This window comes from Amphiprion ocellaris, chromosome 13, assembly GCF_022539595.1.
Source record: "Amphiprion ocellaris isolate individual 3 ecotype Okinawa chromosome 13, ASM2253959v1, whole genome shotgun sequence".
Classification (NCBI taxonomy): Eukaryota; Metazoa; Chordata; class Actinopteri; family Pomacentridae; genus Amphiprion; species Amphiprion ocellaris.
Window position 1 is genome coordinate 15,005,847 of NC_072778.1, and position 23,080 is coordinate 15,028,926.

Sequence of the window (23,080 nt, forward strand, 5' to 3'; positions counted from 1 at the left end):
TTTAGGGCAACCTGAGTGATGACAGACTGGAAACCATGGCGACGGTTGGCAAATACACCCTGTTTTGGACCTCCAGGCCGTGACTCATAACGCCAAAGCCAACACTTAATAATTTGAAGGTTCTGTTGTCTTAGGTTCTCCTCTTTCTGGGAACATACGAGCAGCTCCCGGTGTTACTGTACAGCCCCAGAGCTGAGGGAAGGAGGGATGTCTGGCGAGGGTGAGAAGGCAAAGAGGGGAGGCGAGAGAAGATTTTTAGGGTGCCCAGAGTTTTGGGGCTGAGTGGGTCTATTTAGCCCCCAGCAGATTGCCCTCGCCTCCCCCTCCTCCCCCCACCTCCTCTCCTTCTCTCCCCTCCTCCTCCCCTCTCCTCCCCCTGGCTTTGTGTGCCCTGAGCCCACTCCTCCCCCTTTTGTCACCCGGGCATTCCGCTTTGGTTAGCACACACAATGGGCGCTCAGTGCTCACCCTCCTGACACTGCATTCTGCCTGTGCACCAGGGAGTGGGCACGGGAGGGGGAGGGAAAGGGGTCCAGTGGGGGGGGGGGGGGGGGGGGTGTTAAGGGATGACAGCAACTCACCCCATGTGACCAAAATGCCATCAAGTATCAACTCCCCCCACCCCCACCCCCTCCTCCCTCCTTCTTTCCCCCCTTTATTTTTTTCCAAAGACCATGGTCTAACTTCACCCATCCATACAGATGGGCAGTAGAACCAGTGCCAGCGGCCCTGGTTGGCACAGCGAGAAACAAAACCTCGACTTTGCTCGCCAAACAAACGAACAGGTGTTTCTTATGGCTGACTGGCGATATGGAGTCCTGCCTTCAGCCGCTCGCTCCTCTGTGTGCCCAGCTACATGTGTGTTCCCTTCATCTTTATACCACTGGGCACACATCCTAAACGGAATTTTAAGACCTGGCTGCAGAACATTTTTGTCTGAAAATTAATCCCCTACATCGACAACGGGGTAAAGAGTGAAACTGGCATAATTACAAGTCCAGGCTTTACTGCTTTGACATGTTTATCAAAGATTTGGAACTCTTCCTGGTCTCCAGCAGTTTGCCCCCTTGATATAGCGGCACACTTTGACATGTGAAATAGCTGCACATGCACACCTCACAGACAGATGATTCCACTTATCTGGAAGTAAATCTGAAAGTAACAAACTTGCATATACAAACATTTAAATAGAAACACCCTCTACTGTAACGAGAGCAACTCTTCTGTCAAATAATCACGTGTCGCCTAAAAGTGTCTCAGGTGCAAAAAGTTGAGAGTAAATCTGCAGAGCATGTAACAACCCTTTGACTTGAAATTTAATTCCTATTTAAGGGAAGCAACCAGTGGAGTGCAAGAGGATGACTGGGTCTGCATGTGTGTGTGGCAGAAGCTCAGAGGCTGGTGGGGGGTTAGTTTGAGTTTCAAAGACCTTGCTTGTTCGCCCATATTTCACACCACGGTGACATCTTAAAGCCTAGACAGGCCTGGTTGCTTCGCCTTCTCTTTCACTTTCTGAGAAAAGGGGGAATTGGGATGTGAGGGAGGGGGCACTGGAATATATGCAAATGGTCCCCCAGAGGGGATACGAATTTTATGGGTTTAGAATTTAGTTCAGCCAACCTGAATAATCAAATGTGGGAACAAAAAAAAAACAAGCCCCCCCCAACTACACCACCGCTACCATACCACCACCACAGCTCCATACCTCCAGCTTCAACCCCCACCTCAGGCCTCATCTCTGTTCCCTCCTGCCAGGTCTTCACATAAGAGCAGCTCAGTACGTCCAAACTCTTATTAGGATCTCCTTACGAGGCAAGGGAAGGGAAGGAAAATGAGGGGAGGTGAGGAGGAGGCGGAGGAGGAGGAGACGTCTGAGGAAACGAGAAGAGGGGCTAGTGTACCTGATCAGGCAGAACTGCTGGCTCCTGATTACGACACCATTTTCTCAGCGGGCCTCCCAGCCTCATCCTGCTTCTGTGAATATGGAGCGTAGGGCCAGCCAATCCCCACAGCGCTCCCTCTCATCTAATGGTAGAATTAAGACCGTTTAGAGTGATTTCCTCTGCCTTCATGGTCGCTTTCTGAAAGAGCTGAATCTTTTTCCCTTTGCGGCGATTTACAATGTGGGGGGTCTGGCATGCAACTGGTGAGAGAAAAGTTCTACATGACTGAACATAACATTACAACAGGTGGGGAATTGAACAGAGATCCTGCAGAACATGGCTCCGCAGAACAATTTTACTTTCACCTGTATTTTAAACTGAACTACTGCTACAGTTTGGTAGAATTTTTTTGCTTTTGTTGAACACTTACCTTCATGTGGGTTTGTGATTATAGAACCTGCCTCCCTACAGAACTATAGAATCTGTATGTTTCAAACGTACAAAGTGAATTTAAAGGTTCAAGTAGCCGGTTATGTTTTATTTCCAAATTAGTGTGGCGAGTTTCTTTGTCTTTCTTGCCTTGTTTGTGGAACTTCATTTGGATTTTTCTTTCGGTTTGTTGGCAATAAGAAACAGGAGACAGAATATCATTTGCCTTTTTCTTTACTGTGCATGTGAAACAATAGTTGCACCGTTCTGTTTTCAATCTACCCTGTCTCCCAGTGGGGGTTTGTGAAATTCATACATGTCACCATTTCACTGTCATCTCACTCTGGAGGGAAATGGTTTTAGAAATATGTTTTGTTTTTCTCGCTGAAAATCTTTAGTTTTTTTCAAAAAATACTGTGGATTTTAGGTGGTGATGACCCAGAAATGTACGTCACAATGTAGCTAAAACATAACTGGAAACAGAAAACAGTGATTTAATGGAAGGTTGATGCAGAACAGACTATTAATAGTAAGACATCTAGCTGTTACTATTATTATGTTAGGGATGGGCAGATTCAGGGAAATAAAAGCCTTACTGATATTTCATTGTAAAACAAGACCAAAAAACATGTTGTAGATTTGCTATAATAGACATGTTGCTGTATTTTTGTGACAGGAGTTCTTTGTACATTTTGTCACTTTCAAGTGAAAATCATCTCCAACATTACTTTTGTACTTTTATAAATTAAGAAAAATGTGTTATTTGATGAGCTGAGAAACAACTTCTAGTTCTTAAGTAAATTAAAAAAAAAAAAAAAAAAGAGGAAATGTCCCCAAATCAAGGCTGAACACCAAGCTTAGCTCAGGAAAAGTTAGCTCAGAGCTATGCACTCTCCACAGAGCAGCAGAGATTTGTTCATTTTACAGACACGAGGCCCCTAAATGGAAGTGCTAAGGGTTGAAAGCTGATCATGGGTCATTATGATCAAACTGATTCATAATGACACTAACCCAAACAGGCTGTAAATCTGGGCTCAAATCTGCTTAAACTCGCTCTCTCTGTGTCAAACTGCATTACATCAAGCCCATCACTCTGGAATATAGCATAGCACCATATCAAACAATCACAGTTTGAACCTGTTGCTTTTGTGTTTCCCATGCTGTCTAATGATCCCCCCACTTTTCCTCCAACCTCCAGTCGACAAATCCTTCAGCTTTATTGCCCAGACTCAAGGGCTGCAGGTGCACAGGCCACAAAAGGGAGGAGGAGGAGGAGGAGGAGGAGGAGGAGGAGGAGGAGGAGGAGGAGGGGGTGATGCAGGGGCGGAGGAGGGGACGGGATGGGAAAGAGAATGGTCAGTCGGGAGATAAGAGGGGAAGGAACAGAGCCCCCCTACCCTGGTTTAACCTCTACACCCACCCATCCTTCCCCTTCACCCACCTCTCTGTTTTGCTCTGCTGCCTTTGCCACACGTGAGAGGAGTGCAAAGTGCGAGTGGTGCCGCCTGGCGCTACCAGGCCTCGGTGGGTGTGTGGTGGCAGGGGACAGGGGGCAGGCGTGGCAGACTGGCCATGGGGCGGGAGCGGCCCTTTTCTTCTGAACCAGCAGAGGAGCAGTAATGACTAGGAGCTACAGCTGTGCCTACTGAGGCTTGCCCTACCTTGCCCTGCAGTGGCCCCTCAGCCTCATCTGAACGCGTTGCCCTCTGCCTCTGGGCCCTGCTACTGTTAGTGGATGCTACATATGTCAGTGTATTCACCTCCGCTGAAACTTTCACGTGAGATAAAACTCCGTCCGCGCCTCATGGTTAAGCAATAGATGAGATGATAGTGTTGGTACGATAAAAGATGGAAAATGGTTTAAACCAAAACTTTTCACCCTCTAAAATAGTGTTACTCCAAATTCAAGATAATTTTTCAAAATGTACTCAGCAGAAAGACGAGCACAGTTGGGATCACAGTGTACAGGATATGTGCTTGATTAATCAATTAATCATTGGGTTTTCCAGTTTTCTAGAGTCTCTCAACCGGTATATTGTCCTTTCCAAGACATGTAGTGTGGACAGTTGAGCAATTGGAAGTGATTAAGGTGACTTATGTTAAGTTTTGGAAATTAGTTAAGGCCTAATATTTCAGCTAATGGCATGACAAAAATTATTTGTCTGTATTTGGAAGAATTTGTAACTCTATGTATATATGTAATAATTTCCTCATTATTCCTTGTAACCGTTTACTGATCCTTATAGGCTGTATCATCCCGACACAACATTCATTCATTAATCATTTGCTCACTTCTGTTGTTGCTGCTGCCACTCACTGTGTATCTCATTGTTTTTTTATTCCCTTTAATTAACCCTCTGAACACCAAGCAGTTCCTGAATGTTTTTTGTTTTATGCTTCTGTTACATTTGTACTCACTGTGGGCCTATTTATCACTACAATATAAAGTTCCGCAACTCTTTAGGAACAAAATGGCTAGAAATAGAGAGAGCTCAAAAGTGTATTTTGTGCTGTATGGCACAGTTATAATGCCATAGATCATATTAAAAATCAATGAAAGTTAAATGTCTTTGATGATTTATTTTACAAAAATTTCAAAAGCCTAGACTTCAACATCTACAATATTTTTCCAAGTGCTGACAGGTCTTACCAATACTGAGAAAAATATTACTCTATCACTGCTACCACAAACTATAGATATTTAAATGACAATTGTATATTGCTTCCATGCTCGTCTCCGATCTGCTTTGTGGAAACACAGCCTGATGTTCAGCTGCAAAGTCCCTGAATATTTGACTATTGCTTACAGCTGAGTCATTGATGGCTTTGTGGCTGCACTGCACAAATTTTACAGAATCTGGTAGAGCAAATGTTTGTTTCTTGGCATTTTTTAAAAACAAGACAGACAGAATAAAGTCATTTTAATTAAATGTCCTGATTTTAAGATTAGATTTGGTTAATTTTCTAGATAAGACAACACAGGTGATTCAAGGACTATTGGAAAGTAGAAAATCCAAAAAGTTCTGTTATTCCAGTTCCTGGCTCTGATAATGTGGTGATTTTTTCCCCCACTGGCAGGCTTTGGGGTTCTGAGTGTTAAATTTATATCTTATTCTCCAGCAACAACCTATTTACTTCTGTCCATTTCTAAATGAATAACCAACTCTTCAGTTTTCCTTTAGTTTCGACATGAGAATGTGATCAACAGCAGAGCCCGAAAAAGAGAGAGATAAAACCAACTTCATCATCAAACAAGCTGTGAGTGTTTGTTTACGGTTTAAATGAGTCAGATCAATGGAAGCCCTGAACAGGACACACCAAGTGAGTAACAGATCGAGAACATTTTGGTGTGGTGCCTACCGGTATGTTGAAACACCAAGTGACGCTGAAAATGATTTGCAACGTAGCGCGACAGGTCCAAGTGTTTCCTGCACTTCCAGCTTAGCTTCACCTGTAGACAAAAAGCCATATGAGTTACCATCTCTGCACATATAATACCTTAACCTAAATCCACTCTTCTCAATCACACGTACATATATAAACGGTGAAAAGTGCGTATGTTACTGGAGCTGCTGTGCAGGGAACACACCCTCAGGGACAGGAATAACAGGCCACTCCAGAGCATGAGGACATCTGAGACACAGTGGCACCACACAAGCACGACGACTCCTTAGCGCGTCTTTATCTCCATCCCTAAACCTCAACCGCTCCACCATCAGCTACTGTTTACACCAAGCACAAGTCAAGAGTGGAAGCAGAAAATGGACTTTCTTAATTTTGAATGACTTAAGTCCACTAGAAAGTCATCGAGGAAGGTCTCTAGTGTAGAGGGAGCCTCATATTGAATACGGATTGAAATTTACATGACAACTTAGGAAAAATGCTTTTTTATTACTCATTCATCCCCTAAATCACTTTGCTCCCCCACTCCTTTCCTCTGCCCGAGCTATTAAATCACCATCTTGACCCTGCGACCTGGGGCCGCAACCATAAAGAGCCCCCTGTGGGTCAGAGGCCTGATTGTAACATTTGAATATGAAATGGCCTTGGTTGGGCCTGGAAACAGCCCCATGCGCTGAGACACAGGCTGACCCCCAGGAGAGAGGCCTGCCTCAGCAGCCCCGGGCCCGGAGGCTCCCCTCTTCTCTCAGCGAGGATTTACTTGGACTTGAGATGGAGCGAGAGACAGAGAGAGGGCTGAAGTCGGGGGTGCAGGGGAAGAGGGGTGAGGCTGGAGGTGGGGGAGGCGGCTGAGGCAGGGTAGGGGTTGAGAGAGAGTGAGGGAGAGGAGAAAGAGCGAGGGCAGACATTTGAATAAGACAAGAAGCGAGTGGTGTTTGCATGACAAAGGAGCCCGCCATCTCCCCTGATTGGTGTCACAGTGCGGCACTAAAGCCATGCAGGCCCCCCGGGGTGGGGTGATGTGTGGAGCACAGGCATGTTTATGCATCCAAGGTGTGATATAGGGAGGGATAGTCAGGGCCCGTCGTCAAGTTTCGGGCTGAGAAGTTTGTGCGCATATTCTGAAAAGGGAGACCAAGTTTGCATCATTCTGACCATAAGTTTATAACTTTATGTGAAAATGAAGTTCAAGGAATTACTTTGAGTCTTTAAAAACAATCATTGAAACCTTTAGAAAATGTACGGCCAACTGTACTTTGACAGGAGAAGAAATAAAGGATTTTACAGAAGTTTAACACTGCTGGATTTTATTTTCACGGTTTCGCGTGACCTTTTCTGTCTTTTCTAAGATTGCTGAGATTTGGTCCAACATAACAAGAAAGAAAGGGAGCAGGAGGAGGGTGTTGGACAAGCTGTGAATGAATCAACAGTTTAGCCAGATAATGTAATTTTCTTATTTGGAGGGACTCCTGCTACACAGAAATTCTGAGTGCAGTAAAACACGGTATTTCAAAACTGAGCCAGAAAAAATAGGATGTTTAGCAAGGACAGTTTGGGTGAAAGAATTTACCATTACTTTCTTTCAAATAAGCAATCTGAGAGTTAAAGAAAACTTTATTATAGTCTGACATGTCTTCATGTTTCCTGATCTCATCAAATGAACTTTGTAACTGCAGTTTTCTATTACTAATAGATTTTTTTAAATGATTAAAATATGTCTCCAAACAATCTCCATGTGATCTTGCTAAAAATCTGCCTTCGTATTATAAGAACTGGTCCAGAGAAATCAGGTTTTTGCTCCAAGTATCATAAAGCAGACAGTGCTGTATTATCTTTGCGCCTCTTTATCCCTCATCCTCCACATTGTTTCTGCTGCCCTGTAGTCTACCTGCAGTCCTGAAGCTACTTATTATTCCAGGTAGGTGTGAGATCCGGCACCATCGCCGTCCCCTGCTGGGCTGTCTGGAGTCATCAGCTCCTGCAGGTGGACCTCCGGCACCACCGAGTCCTGACCATCCATCTCCCTCCTGCACTCGCAACTCCCTCCTTCTAACGTCTTTGATAGGAACAATCACAGCACAAAAACAGAGATGAGAGAGGATCGTATGAGCAGGCAAATCCAGGGGCTATGAAGGGGATTTCACAGCTCAATAAGTTTGGACAATTTGTTTACAATCCCCATTATCAGGGTCCCCCGGGAGTAGGTGTATGCATAAACATTGGTGCATTTTCTCAGAAGATATCGCAGATTAGCCGGGAGTCGGTCCACTCGGGAGACGGACGAAAGAGTAAAGTGCAAGTAAAAGTGCCACAGGGGGCCCTAAAAGAGGAGGGTTGGAGATGAAGGAAGCATGAGTGAGAGTTGGCGAGGTCACAAGCTCTCACTCACACATGCACACACAACACACACACACACACACACAGACACACTAAACCCCCTGCAGACAAAGCCTCCACAGGCTCATCTGGACAGAGCTGCTGGCCCTCAGGGACACACCTCCAAGAGAGATGGCCTGACTAACTCTCCATGGCAACTAATCAATAAGTGACAGAGTCAGTCAGGACTGACCCGTAGCTGAGTGTGTCCCACCTCCCCCCATGTTCCCAGGGTTACACTCCCATAAAACACACGCACATGTACACCAGACTACACTAAAAGACCCCAACCTGGCCAACATAAATGTTTTCTTGCAGTTTGGCTCCATTTGACAACTTTTTTCCAATATGTGCAAGTGTATCTGTATTTGTGTGTGTGTGTGTGTGTGTGTGTGCGTGTGTGTGTAGGTGGAGGGGCATTAACTACATGGGTACAGGTTGCAGCATGAACACACCTCCTGACAATAGTGATATGATCAGAGGGTGTCTGATGGAGCGGAGTCACAACATCGCCATTGTGTATCTGTCAATCTGCGTTGCCTCTCACTGTCCTCAACAAACACTAATCAATATCTGTGGCCTAGATGAGAGGCCTAATCTCCCCCCTTGTCACCCCCTCAAGACTTCTCCCCCTGACTTTGCATTGTCTTGCAGGAGTCCCACACTCACTTCGCTGTCCGTAGGCACAGTATATACATCAGCACATATACACTTGGCCCCATTTTTTCCAGGCTTCCTAGAGAGGTCAGAAGTGGGGTCACAACTCTAGTTTGGCAAATTAAAAAGCAGCACGACATGCTCCAGTGTTCACCGACAAAGTGATGTGCAGCCACAGAAAGAGACCATCTGCAGCAGATACACTTTTGCACTAGAGTGACTCACTTGGTGTTTCCTGCACGCGCATTAGAACCGACCGGTTGAATTGTCATTACAGGTTATTCAGGAAGAAGCTTCTTAATCCACTTTTATTCCTGGTTGTGTGCTCTGTATATATATGTGTGTGTGTGTGGTTTTACACATCTTCCTCCTACCACAATTACAAGCGAAAACAAGTTCAAGGAAACCTCAGCGGCGCTTTGACGAACAAAATGTCAAAGGATCCTCCACAGGAAAGAAAAACAGCTCTCTAAACATTCAGCCTGGGCAGCGAAAAAAACAGATTCCTCCCATCTCAGCTCCTTCATGTGATTTGTATTTGTTTTGTTTGGAACAAAAGAGGCTGTAATCCTCTCTTATATTTGACAAGTCTCGTATTCACACACACCTGCTGGGGCAAAATAAACACACCTTCAGAGTCAAACACCTTAATGGATGACCCTCGCATTAAAACCTAAGTCAGGATAAACCCGAAAGCGAGCATGTTGACATGATATGGTACACAGACATGCCCATTCTGGATGTGACTGATGAGGAGTAGCCACATCACAGGTAACTTGTGTACAGTGTTTTCAGTCTGTACATAGGTCGAAAAACACCACGGCCCAGGGCTTGGCAATTTCTCTTCTGCCTAACTGGAAGCAGGTTGAGAAAACCATTTACACAATATTAAATACAATATTTGATTTGTTTAAAGAGTGATTTTGCAGCATGAATGTATCCACATACCTTCTTCCATAGCAGCTAGGGCGCCTGAAAGTCTCCTTAATTTACCTAATTTACTTTTCTCTGACATAAACACAAGTAAGTCGCTGCTGGGCAGATGGAGTTTCTTGAGTGGCGGCATGCTTGTCTTTGAAGCATTTCCCACTCAGCATTCCTTGTGGTTGTGTAAGGCACGGTAATCCAACCACAGTTATCATTAATGAGACATTTGCAACACGCAACAAGCCTGTCAGTGCTCATGTATGTTCAGGCGAGGACCTGAGCGTTTGTACTTGGAAAGAGGAGGGAAAAAAAAAAGAAACGGTCAAACGTGATGTTGTAGTGTCTCTGGTGAGTGCTGTCAGCGGATGAGTGGCTGACTGGCTGAGTGAATGGAGAGGACGGTGCAGTGGAGAGGGATGCCTCTCAGTGGGTCAGCCCCAAAGCCCTGACCCCAGGAGGATTTGATGCCATTTTCCCACGCAGGGAGTCGACCTGAGAGGAGCTCGTTAACAACATCTGCCCCAGTTCAGAGAGATTAACCCCCATCCCCAACCCCCGCACCTCCACACGCCCCACTCTGCTGTCAATCTCAGCGCCTCGCACAGGTCCCCACCGCTCTGGACAGGCCTTGCCGAGCTGGACAGGCCACCCTACAGGCCTCTCAGATCAAAGTCTGAGTCACAGCAGATCGATACAGTCTGAACGTGTGATAGGTGCAATCCCTGACGTCACTCATCCGTTCATCCGTTCCACCCAGACTATGTTCTTGATGTCTGGCATCAGAGGAGGTTCCAGATCTGAGATTATATAAAGAACGGAGAGTATGTTCCGAAGGTGTGATCCCCGCCTTGAGTTGCCGAGCCAGTCGAGCAGGAGAGCTGGTGATGTCACAAACGTCAGTCTGTCAGCCACATTTGTGTAATGAGTTTTCCACTCATCACACTGACGTAAAAAGAGACACTTTGAGCACGCTCCTATTGCTTCTTAACACCTCGTTCATACATACTCCCACAAGATGTGCGACTGGCAGGGCATGTTCTGACATAATATGAGGGGAGACATGCGGTAAACAGGACTGACTGAAACACGGCCTGTGGCTGCTGTTGAGCCGGAGCCTCGCATTTTGCTGCTGTTGCTGCAACACATAGAAAGGTGCGCGCCGACACACACAGCGGCAGAATCCACCGGGAATCCGCTGAATCCATGTTCTACAGGGCTATAATTAGGTTAGTTTTTGGAGAGGGGGTTAAACAAACAGGGGCTGTGAGGTCATAGGCAGATGGAAGTGGGATATGCCTGCACTTGCTGAGTGGGCACAGAGCTCCACATGACAGGGGAGAGAGGCCCTCCGGGCACTCGGCAGGGGGAGAGCGAGGGGTGGGAGGATGGGGGTAGAGGGGGAGGCCAACTCAGATGGCCTAACTGCCAGAATATTCAAACGCAATCAACAGATATGCATGGACCAGTCACACACCTTTTTCCCTCCCAAAAGCACAGACTTTCAGTCTCAAATCATCAGTGTGAGATCTTCTTAGCTGAGCTCACGGAGCAGAAGAAAGCAGGTTTGAACTTTTGCATCAGTTGTAAAGCGGAAACCTCTACAGTTTGCACCCAGAACGTGCAGGGTCAAAGCCATCCTGAGGTTCAATCGATTTTTACGTTCTCTGTCCGGAGCACAGCAAACACCTCTGACACTGAGGACCAGGAAGAAGAAAAGCTGCTTAATTACAAAAAAATGAGTTGGAGAGTGTGATTAGGTGACGGGTGGCTGCTGGCACGCTAGAGTGACTTAAACCCTGTCAGTGAATGCAGGGAGGTCTGGATAATCTTTCCCTCCACAAAGGTGCGTATAGGGCTAATCCAGGCCGCTGTGCTGAGCTGTGGATCAGGTCCTACAGGGAGTGTGGGAAGGCCAGCAGGACCGCCACTGCTTCGGCCCTCTTGGTGGCCGCAGCTTATTTATCCTAAGGTACACTGCAGCAGCAGTCCAGCCCATTCTTCCAAACACCTCTGTATAATTAGAGTGTCAGCCACAGTGAGGGAGGGTAAGATGCAGCTTCAGTGTAATTTGTTAAAAAATAAAACACACCATATAAATGAATGCTTCTTGGGTCCCCACAACTTTGAACAGACCCGAGTCCAACAGCAGTGTGAAATAATTCCAAAATGCTTGGTGTCCTCGAGCTCAGTAGAACCCTCTCAGAAATCATATGAAAGATTTAATGAGAAAGTTCTCATTGTATAGTGTTTAATATTAAAATACTCATTTGATTCTTTTAAACTGTGTATTTCATTATTTTCTACCAAACAGAAACCCCCAGATCATTTATGCTGGGGTGCATCAGGATCATAAATCCACTAAACTTTTCAAAACAACTTCCAGATGATGTTTTTGTATTTCATTGGGGTGTGATTTAATTCAATTTTTTTTTAATCTGAAAATTTGGTAAATTTAAACCACTGAAATGTGATGTGACATTCACTGTTTCTCTGCTGGTGTTATGTTTACATTTATTGAAATAATTGAAGTGAATTCCTGTGATAAAATCTCAAAAATGCATTCAGACTGAGACAACAAAGTGAGTTTGTCTGTTATGAGGAAGGAAATCAGTCCGGGTTCATTTAGGAAGCAACAATAGTCCTTGACATGCAGCTTTTCAGCAACCATTTCAATTAGGAAATTCAGAAAAAGATGCACACTCGGTATTTCTAAAATATATTCCAGAATGAATGACACTGCAGAAGAAAAGACGAATACATACAGAAATATCAGATAAATTAAGAATTGGTCAAAATGAAATTAAAATTTCAAGGTGGATCTTTACAAGGAAACACAAATTTTGATTCTTTTCTTTTCACTTTAAGCCTAATAAAGTAAGTGGAAAGCCAAATTATTGTCATGTTGTTGATCAATGTAAAATATTACTGTACTTAATGTGTTTTGAAATATATATATTGATGTGAATGGACCTTTAAAATTTAAATTTTCCAACGGCTCAGTATTTTACTTGTTACCAGATTGTCATTCAGAATCTAAAGATCCTGTAAAACGGTCACTCATTTTGAATTTCTTTTGGGGAAACAATTAGAATTCAAAAGCATCACATCATATTACACCTCATATTTGCACACAAAACAGGGAGTCACAAATCTCGTTTCGTAGAAATTTATTCAGCATTTAAGAATAGAGGATGGTCTTAAAATATGTAGAAACGTCAGTTTAAATAAACCTTTTCGTTCAGGATAATGGAGTAAACATGACACTGTCAAAACCATCACAGAAACAGAACATTTTACAAAAAACAAATTGGAACATTTTCACGTGACAAAACATCGGGTTCACAAGCTAAAAAAAAAAAGAAAGAAAAAAATTCTTACTATAAATAAAACTTGCGTTTGCGACCCGCACAGTCTTAACATTTCATTTAACCTAGTTCATGAGGGGGGAGAGAAAATAAAAACACTACAAAAAATTTTGGACACAGTCGAGACAACTGACATTCTACAAATTAAGTGTAAACATTTATGAAGCAACTTTTCCATCCAGCTTTTCTGAAATACACCAGCCCCTTCACGAGGCCACATGCCTTTTCATAGAGAGAAAATATGGCATTATTTAAAATATAGAAGTCCAATTCTTCTACATAACTTGATTGCTTATACTTGTGATAAAAAGCCTCTTTGCAATGCAATTTACTCTGGCGGGCTCAACGTTCAGCTTCCATTTAGAATCATTTGAAAATGGAACAACTCAAAACATATTGAGATAAAATCGTTTTCGAACACAAAAAAACTGTTGAACGTTGTTTCTTTAGCAACCAAAAAGTTCAAGTATCCGAAGTACTTTTTTAAAAAAAGTTTCAAGTCTGTTTTTTTTCCTCTTTTTTTGTCTGCAGCTCTCAGATGTGGGTGAGAGGTAGCGTCCCATTGACGCCAGTCCCTGCGCTCTGATAGTGCGGATGGACGCTGTGTAACCGGCTGCTCTGCAGGGAGGAATGCTCCGCGCTGTCCCCGCCGGGAGGCAGGTACATGCTTATCATATCCCTCAGGTCCCCCAAACACGCCCTCTGAGAGTGGGACGTGATGGCCGGCGGCGGCGAGCTCGGCTCGGTCTTGCACACGGACGCCATGGAGCTCAGTCCCATGGCGCTGCTGGTCTGCTGCGTGTACGCCGGAGACATGCTGTACGTGGAAGCCGCGTTCATGTAGGTCTGCGCCGAAGACATCATCGGGTACTGGAGGCCCGCCATCTCGTACCGGTGCATCTGCTGGATCTGCGGGCTGTTCATGCTGTGATGCTGAGGGTAGGCCAGCTGGTCCTGCATCAGGGAATACGCACTGTTCGACCAGCCGTTCATGTGCGCGTACCCATCCATGCGCTGCCCCACCGACACCGAGTTGTTGACGGCGCTGGCTCCTGGCGCCAAGAGTCCCCCGGGCAAAGAGTACTTGTCTTTCTTGAGCAAGGTCTTGGTCTTCCTGCGGGGACGGTATTTATAATCCGGATGCTCCTTCATGTGCATAGCCCGTAGACGCTTGGCCTCGTCGATGAACGGCCTCTTTTCAGCGTCGGTCAGAAGTTTCCAGTCAGCACCGAGCCGCTTGCTGATTTCAGAGTTGTGCATTTTGGGGTTTTCTTGCGCCATCTTCCTCCGTTGTCCCCTGGACCAGACCATGAAGGCGTTCATCGGCCGCTTCACCCGCTCCTGGTCGCTGGCACTGTTGTTCTTTGCGCCCGGCGCAGAGCCCGAGTTGGACTGCGGGAGCGGGGTCTTGATCTCGGTTTCCATCATGTTATACATTCAGGCGGCTTTCAGTGTTCACTCACAGGCACATAAAAAAAAGTTCACAGAACAACGCCAAGAGTCAAAGAGGTAGAACTACTGACCAGGCTCATAAGAAGATGGGAAAAAAAGTTGTGCCTCGAGAGGCAAATGTGTCTGCAGGTGTTTCTGGTTTCTCTCCGCTCAAAGCTGCTCCTTCCCTCACGGCTCTGAAACAGAAGTCGCTAAACTTCGCCAAGCTCATGTGTTAATAGGCCTAGAGGCCGGACCATGTGATGTGGATTGACAGCATGACAATGAGGACCAATCAGCGCGCAGCTCCCAGATCCAGCGCGTATCCAACCGGAGCGCGCACCGCCGTGTTTTGGTCAGAGGAGGAGGGAGAGGTAAAGTTTTGAAACAGCAGCGCAGCTCAGCAACCTGACGGCAAAATATCATAGATTTACAACATTTATAACCCGAGAAAGACGATAAAGAGGGAAATGCTGCTGAGGTATTTTTTTAGTTACTGAGGAAGTTTTGGTTGAACGCGTCCAAATCATTTTGGAGACAAATTAAAACCACAAATGGGTGATTTTGTGATTTTACTTTTATTTTTTTGCTACATTCAGGACCCAGATTAATTAAAAAGGTTGAAATGCTCTGTAGAAATATGTTGATATTTAAAAACTAAGAGTACTGACCTGATATCTAACAGAAGTCTTAGTGTCAGTGAATGAAAGGCAGAGGCCAACTAACGGGCCAAATCGGCTTGAAATAACCGCAAATACTTACAGTAAAAAGGAAAGAAAGAAAAACAAGAATATTGGAATAAAATGTGACATTAGAGGATGATTTCTTTTATCCTTCTAACTGCTGTCAAGCTGTCTTTTGTTGGGTTTCTCTAAACAGTTTCGCAAACCACACTTTGTCAGTTAAAAACAAGAAGTTAATCTCAGTTATTTTAGAATTCAGTGACCCTCGACAGTTTTATTTTTTAATGACCTCAACATTTCTTAGGGAACCCTTTAAATCACTTGCTCGGAAGTTTTTTTTCTGCGTTTTCAGAGTTTTGCAGTTTCTCTCGGCGCTGCGTAAAAAGGTGCGCAACATGAATTTTATTTAAGCAACTCCGAGGCAGAACTTTCGTCAGTCGTGAAATTAAGAAATTCCTCCTGTAGTCGTCTCGTAGAACAGAAAATATTATTTTTGTAAATAATTTAACAAAATAAAATAGATGCTTGCTTGAATCTAAAAAAAATAAGATGCTATTGTGTTTAACAGATGATAAAAACTGACAAATAATACGATCTTCAAATCACAATATTTTGTTTTACTTAAAAAAATAAAGTGAACTTCTTTCCTAATTAGATTAAACTGGATGTTTGTGCAGCGTTGAGGTTCCCACAATGCAAAACTTTAATACATCAACGACCCCTTGTGGAGGAGACGGAGTATCTCAAAGTTGGAGACTGCAAACAGTTCGTCCTATAAGAAAAAAAAGGCTCTGCTACTGTTTGCTGACTTGTTTTCTCTCCGCGGTGTTAATGGTTATTAAAATGATTAGCATGGAGTGGCCTTCATTTGCATGTGTCTCCTTACAAACGACTTCGGCCATTGAAACCAATCGTTCAACAGGGAAAACCTCACACCTGCTAATGACTGAGAGCGAATCGCCCATCGAAAGCAGCTATTAGCACCTCGGTATCTGGATGAGCAGCTCGGGATCGTCCTGATAGGTGCATTTTTACAGCGTTTCACCTCCTGGAGCTTCAACATGTTGGTACACATGCGATGCGTAAAGCAGAGGAGCCTGGACTCATTGTTTTTAATCATTTATACTATGGAGCAGAAATAAACATTTAAAAAAAAAAAGAAAAATCTAAACTGGTTGACTGAAAACACTACATTATAAATCAATGCATCCTGTTTTATTACAATAATTATCAGTGAACTGATAACAGCTGTCGCTCTTTAGTTCTGTCTTTCCAAAAACGAGTGAAATTCTCTGTTCTCAAAAGAAACCCAAAATAAAAGCACAATTTTTAAACATAAGACATAGGTACAAAACGTTTTTGCAGCCATTAAGAAAATATATATTTCGATAAGTTACAACAGGAAGGCTTTAACCCAAAATCAGACATAAAGAAAAGGTGATAACATTTTTAGTGCCTAAATAGCTCCAAGAACTATGATGCGTTATCTCAGCCTGTAGCCTCTCAGCCACATAGCTGCAGTAAATCAGCTGAAAAGAGACATCACTTCATGAATTTAATTTCCACGTTCAATGGGGCGTGACAAACAGCAGCAGGAGCAATAAAACTAACGTCCAATTAGTAGTCATCTAATTCTCAGGGACCAGTTATTTGTTTATCTGTGCGAATCTCAATACTGATCCGCTTGTAATCTTCTTATGGAAATTGACCGGTAGCAGAGAGAGAGAGAGAGAGAGAGAGAGAGAGAGCGAGCGAGAGAGAGAGAGAGAGAGAGAGAGAGAGAGAAAGGAGGTTTAAAAAAAAAAAAAGCACCAGGAGTAACATGGAGTTTGGTAATGAGGGCCTCTGTGCAGCTAATTTCCTAATTAAGGAACCGAGGACCACCAGCACAGTCTGCTCTGATTCAGACTCAACAAGCCTGACAGCCCTGAGGGGCTCTCAGGGCGCACGGCTGCAGGATCCCACCGCTGAATGTTGGGAAATATGTGGATGTCCTGATGGGAGGATGCATGCAATCACCTCAATCGTGGATAATTTAATGTTTTTTCTATTTAAAAAAAAAAAAGAAAAAGGAGTGAATTGCGCATGTGCACGCTGCGTAAAAATTGAATTTCCCCCAAAATTAAAAATTTCTGCAGAGAAAATAGTTGCATTTTAATATTTTTTGTTATAATAAAGATTCAATAAAAGCAAATGTTTTGGTTTGATTTTATGTTTGTGTTAACATGGCAGGATATTTGTTGAGGAAATAGAGTTTTTGGGAGGAGGGTTGGAGAATAAAGGTTGGCCTTTGGGCCTTTAGAAAATAAAACAAACAAAAGAAATGTTAGTTATATTTGTCCAGAGCTTTAGAGGAATTAAAATCCATTCAGGTGGACTAAGTGACTGGCACAGAGGCATTAATCCCACGCGTCCGCAGCCTCTCCTCGGCTGTCAAAGGAGCTTTATGGTCGCACAATTTGGATTCATGACGCACAAAACGCGCACAACTTTAATATTATACGACAAGACATTGGCGCTGCGTGTCAGCATTCAGCCTCCAACAACGCACTGATAATAGCTTGTAAATTATTGCCCCTTTTTATTGCCTTTGTGTCGTTATAACCCGCATATACAATCTCCCTTTTTGTTGTTTTTTTACGTTTTTTTCGGAAAATCCCTTCAAACAAGATATTAAAAAAACTCGCATCTGAAATGCACAAAAAAATATTTTTACGTGTCCATTTTAAACCCCACGACCTCCTGAATCTATAACTTTTTTTGTTGTTTCAGCTCAGTGACTGCGGACAAGGCCTTTGAGAAACAGTAATTAACAAAGAATGGGTTTTCAATTACAGCCACAATGGAGACTGTCTCATTAAGATTTGCATGATTTTTGGACCAGGAATGCAAATGAAGATGCAATTTACGCACGGTCTGCTGTTCCCATTGTGTGGCCTGAATGGTTGCGTCCTCACAGTTCAACACAGGTAAAAATAATATTCACGGGTCATTTAAAGGAATAAAAGTGTTGCTATTATCACCTCTTTATTACACAAAGCTGGGCTAGTTTTCCTAATGGTAATTTGACTTATTTGACCCGCGTGAGCTGCCGTTGAAAAATGACATCCGACATTTTTACTCTGTAAACTGGTGACATGGTTTGTTTGTTTTTTAATCACTTCTTTGACACATTTTTTTTTGCCAACACGCGTCAGTCAGAGTTTATTCATTTATTTTAAGGAATTTTTAAGGCTTCTGCAATTTCTTTATGCTGCTTTAAAAATATATGATCCAGTCTAGCAACAGGTATTTATTATTTATGTTATTAGATCTTAGAGGATCTGAATGGGAGAATATTTGAAATGGACTCTTCTCACATAATGAGAATTTATATTGCAAAAAGGTTGAGAAGGAAAACACTAATTAATGTATCTAAGGAAGACTGAAAAAAATAAGCTATTTTTATTATGTTGATAAATAAAATGATTTTAATGAGAAAATAAGCACACGTTTGTTGGCCAGATGCGTTGAAGTGCTAAGCAGAGTTGCTGAAGATGCTTTTAAAAAAATGTGTCAGAAATAAGAAGTATGTGCACCAGGAAACTTAAGGGAAATGTGATTTTCAACCCCGCTCTTCATCATCACCTTTCATTTGATTGTTCCATCACAGAGCTGCTGCAGTTTCAGTCACCATGAGAGAGAGAGAGAGAGAGTCAAGCAGATGAATAAACTTACCACATATTCGGACCTCAGTGACCATCTTCTGACTGAGGCGGCGGAAGTTCAGTCATTACCAGGAAGGGACTGTCACTCAAACCTTTAAAAGAAGCGGAGCACACATTCAGAGGACAAGGTGCATCAATTTGCAGGAGAGCTTTAGTGGAGTGTTGCAAGTCTGTCAGGAGGACTCGGGGCTAATGGAGAAGCCAGCATTCTTCCTCCCGCTGTAGCGAGAGTAATTTGTGTTTTCATTGTGTTTGTGGTGGTCGGGGCGGCGAAGCCCAGAAGTGTTGTGCCTGCACTCAACAGTCACCTTGCTCAGCTCTGCGGAATGTAACCGCCTTTTTTACTTATTGACCTCTGCTTGTAAAACAACGCGCAAAAAGCTGCTTGCCTCCTGTAGCTGCCTGTGCAGAGCGCTTCAAACTCGAGCCTCTTTTTCTCCCCGGCAGGCCAAGCATGTCCTTCCTCATTATGTTCCTGTGTGAGCAAGGCCAAGGCTGCTGACACGGACCCGGTGTAATCTCTTTAACCCGCCACTGTCATGAGCAGACAAGGCGTGACCACCCAACACTCTGCTCCATCTCACTTAGCCAAAGGGAATAGTCTTTCACCTCATCGCCTCGCCCCGTTTGGCGCTTGTATATGCTTATCATTTAGGGATGCACATTTCAAACACATTTGATCACACACACGCACACACACACTCGGGGATAATCGCTGTTACAAGACCACTCAATAAAATCGTGTGCAAGCAGCGTGCAGTTAGAAATTCATATACTCACTGACCCTTGGAGTTCCCATAATTGACACCAGCGTTTTTGGCTGTGGTTATTGGCTAATGAAGCTAAAAGCAAATGGAATTATATCACAGCAGAGGACATCCGGGGGGAGCATTTTTAAATGAATATACAATGATCACTGGCTCCTTGATGTCATTCCTCAGACAAAGACTCTTTACGTTTACTTAGCAGATTAGGGGAAACACTCATATTAAGGCATTTGGTATATGACGCGTTAAATGAAAAATAAAATACTAAATTACAGTGAATTATAAGCTCCTATCCATTGAAAGCTAATTTCAATTCAGTTTAAATTAAGCAGAAAATTTCAATAAATATGGTTTTTGCTTCTAAGCCACTGGCTGAGCGCGTATTAAGCCGTCTAAGCGCACAACATGACTTCTGTGTTTGCTCAGGAACAAAGTCTGCCGCCTGAACTTCCTCGGCTGAAGCTCAGCTCACACTTGAACCTCTAATCTCTTTCATTTATCCTCCACAAGACACACATTACATCTCATTTGCTGCTTTTTTTTTAGAATCGTGAGATGCACTCTGCTGTGTGCGCGCAACAAAAGAGGAGAGTTTAAATTGAGTCTCCAGATGCTTTTTTTTTTTTTTTTTTGCTCCAACATTAAAGTTAATGATAGTCTGTCAGCAAGCAGATGCCTCCTGCTTAAAACTGCTGCATGTGAATGGCATTATCAAGCACCTCTATATGATGATCATTTTAAGGACTGTTATTGCCTGACTGGCTAATTACAGCGCTCATTATTTCCCATGTATCTGTTGAATCATTGCCATGTTCATTTTTTTTTCCCAAAACAATGGAAACTTTCTCCGTTTTTTGTTTGGAAGAAAGTGCTGAATCGTCACTTTTTGCTTTGCGCCATGCCCAAGCAAGCAGCCCTCTTTTGTTTTAGCCATAATTGAGATCCCACTAATCTAGCCTCTTTTAAAAAATGAAACGCTCCCTTTGTCGAGCCTTCATTAGTTTAAGATAATATTGTGAGAATGCACAATTAATTTGCGGTGTAACTTTAATTAATTAAATACACCCAATTTTGTAATATGATTAATGCTACCGAGTTGTTATCTGTATTCTCCTCCAAAATGAATATGTAACAGCGATACGGCACAGAGCATTAATTGTAGAAATTGGGGGCTTTTTAGCACCCCAAAAAAACTAGGTTAGGTAATTACAAGAGGTAATTTATTAAATCTTAAATAAAGAAACAAACAAGCATAAATTGATATATAAATCATGAGCACCATAATGTGGAATCTTGGCTGCGATTTGGGGGGAAATGACAAATCTCTGTGGCATGCCAAGCACTTGATAAAGCAGATAGTGGTCATAAATTTAGTCCCAGTCAAGGTCTCATTAAAAGAGGCATAATTTAATTAAGAGTTAGGCATCGCCCTCTAAATATATTAATTACCTTGAGCATGACGAGATAAGTGTGGTGATTATTGCGTATTTCATTAGAGTACGTCTTGTGGGAGAGGAGCAAACTCAGGTGGGGAGCTGGCTGTGTTGACAAGATAATGGATGGGCTGGCCTGAGATGAATTTGGTCACCTTGCTCTGGGTTGAGCTCAGAGAGGTGAGACAGAGGACAGCACAGGTCCTGGGATGTTTCAGCTTTGTTTACTGGCTTTGGAATATTTCGAACTTGCATGTGAATATTAAAAAAGAGACATTTATTTCAAGTTTTTGCTGAGATTGTAATCACAGTTTGGTAAGATCAGCACTAAATCACTACTGTAAAAACAAAAGGTAGTTTCAATGTAGAATCAAAATCTAACTTTGTGAGAGTGTGTGGCATTTTTTGGTGTTTTGAGAAATGCATTTTTTTTTACATTTTAAAATTAATTTGGCCTCTTCTGAACTCCAAAGTCTACCTGAATCCCTTAACTTGTGGCTTGTGGTGTTAAATATTAATGTTTCTTACTGCCTTGCCATCTAAATTAAAAGGATTTTAAAAATGTATTTTAAAAAAAGCATGTAGGTCTGAATATAAATGCTGGACCAAATGTCAGTGGCTCAGTCCATTGTGGTGCCATCATCTTTTACATTCCCGCTTATATCCACGTTTGCTTTCACTAATGCAGCTTCCTCGTCGTGCCAGCTATTTCCCCCCACACATCCACAACCTCAAGCACAGATCAGAAGTGTGCAGAGGCGACGGCTCATTGCCCCATAGACTGATATGTCATTGAAACATACAAGCTGTTTGCCGCTGCATTGGAGAGATTTCCAGCTTCACTCCTCTCCCGGCTGACAGCAGGACAAAGAGTCGGAGCTACTATTATCTGGCAGCAAGCTCTCATTCTTGCCTTCATCCGTACACAAACATAGATGTACACAGAGCTCAGCATAAAGTCACTGATGCGTCCCATGTGCATATCACACAGGACGAAGCTTTAGAGCTGGAGGGAGTTTGAACATTGTGAAAATGTCATTGTGGTTGTATAGGGTTTGTAATAAAAGAAATGCATTGTTGCAGTGAGTTTTTTTCTGTATATATATATATTTTATGACAATAGGGCAGCAGAACTTTTACATCTTGCGTTACTTTAATTTTTGAAGTTACCTTTGAGTTGCCAGACTTTGCTATCTGCTCTAATATTTGATTCCACTGTGTCTGATCAGAGTGGCGCCTGGACCAACAGGTGACAGGTAAAAAATGAGTCATTTCAGTTAAATCAGACTAACAAACACGGCAAATGTGAGGAGACCACAACTCACAGAACACAAAGCTCCCTACACCATCTTCCTGAACGCCCCCTCCCTCTTCTCTCCTCTCTTTGCGACTAACCTCCTCCCACTCTGGCCAGAAAATTGAGGACACTCACCAAAGCTCTCACTGGTCCCAAGGCTGCTGCTGCTGCTGCTGCTGCTGTTTCCCAATCCCTCAGTTAGACACACCTTCAACAGCTGACTGTCAGCAGGCCCCGAGAGCAGGACCACGGACTCTAACATGGCATCCACAGCCCACAGCCTCCAGCCACAGCCATTGAAACAGGAGTATACCTCCACCAAGGCGGCTCCCAGTGCAGCAGAGAAATCTAAAAGCGTGAGAGAGCTGGGCAGCCACTGGTATGGTAGTGCACACTGCAGCTGAGCTCTCCCTGCTCTGGGACCCATCTCATTCAGCCAAGATTGCTTCATACAAAAGTTGACAATGCACCAGTGAAAGCCATTGTTGATATTCAACATTTTTTAAATAGCTGAGCAGAATAGACAACATGGCAGGCTGCAAAACTTGGCAAGGGAAACTGACCTGGAGCTTCCCCGTTTGAAAGGGTTGCCACGCTGGGTGAGAGGAGAGAGGGCTATTGTGTTAAAAAAGAGGCAGGGCTGGTGTGAAAGAGCTCAAAAAACAAAACATCTCCCATCCCAGGAGAGCAAGAGTACAATGCTCTGTGTGCAGCAGGAAGAGG

General features: G+C 43.5%; 1 protein-coding gene and 1 long non-coding RNA gene across 3 annotated transcripts in view; both read right to left on the reverse strand.

Annotated features, from left to right (window-relative positions):
- Positions 1-22,802, reverse strand: part of LOC118471403 (uncharacterized) — a 42,375-nt gene extending 19,573 nt beyond the window's left edge. Inside the window, exons 1-3 of one of the 2 annotated variants that reach the window (XR_004848702.2) lie at positions 22,493-22,802; positions 18,871-18,952; positions 5,673-5,763 (exon numbers count right to left, since the gene is read on the reverse strand). This is a non-coding gene — a long non-coding RNA (uncharacterized LOC118471403). The remainder of the gene's footprint in view (positions 1-5,672; positions 5,764-18,870; positions 18,953-22,492) is intronic. The other variant, XR_004848701.2, reaches the window with a different exon arrangement.
- Positions 12,825-14,689, reverse strand: sox3 (SRY-box transcription factor 3). The gene has a single exon (XM_023286990.3). The coding sequence runs from the start codon at positions 14,474-14,476 to the stop codon at positions 13,574-13,576; it is 903 nt and encodes a 300-aa protein (XP_023142758.1). The 5' UTR covers positions 14,477-14,689; the 3' UTR covers positions 12,825-13,573.
- Positions 22,803-23,080: the final 278 nt, after the last annotated feature.

Coding starts and splice junctions, on each gene's coding strand:
- sox3 (XM_023286990.3), bottom strand. CDS start 14,476: ATGTATAACATGATGGAAACCGAGATCAAGACCCCGCTCCCGCAGTCC.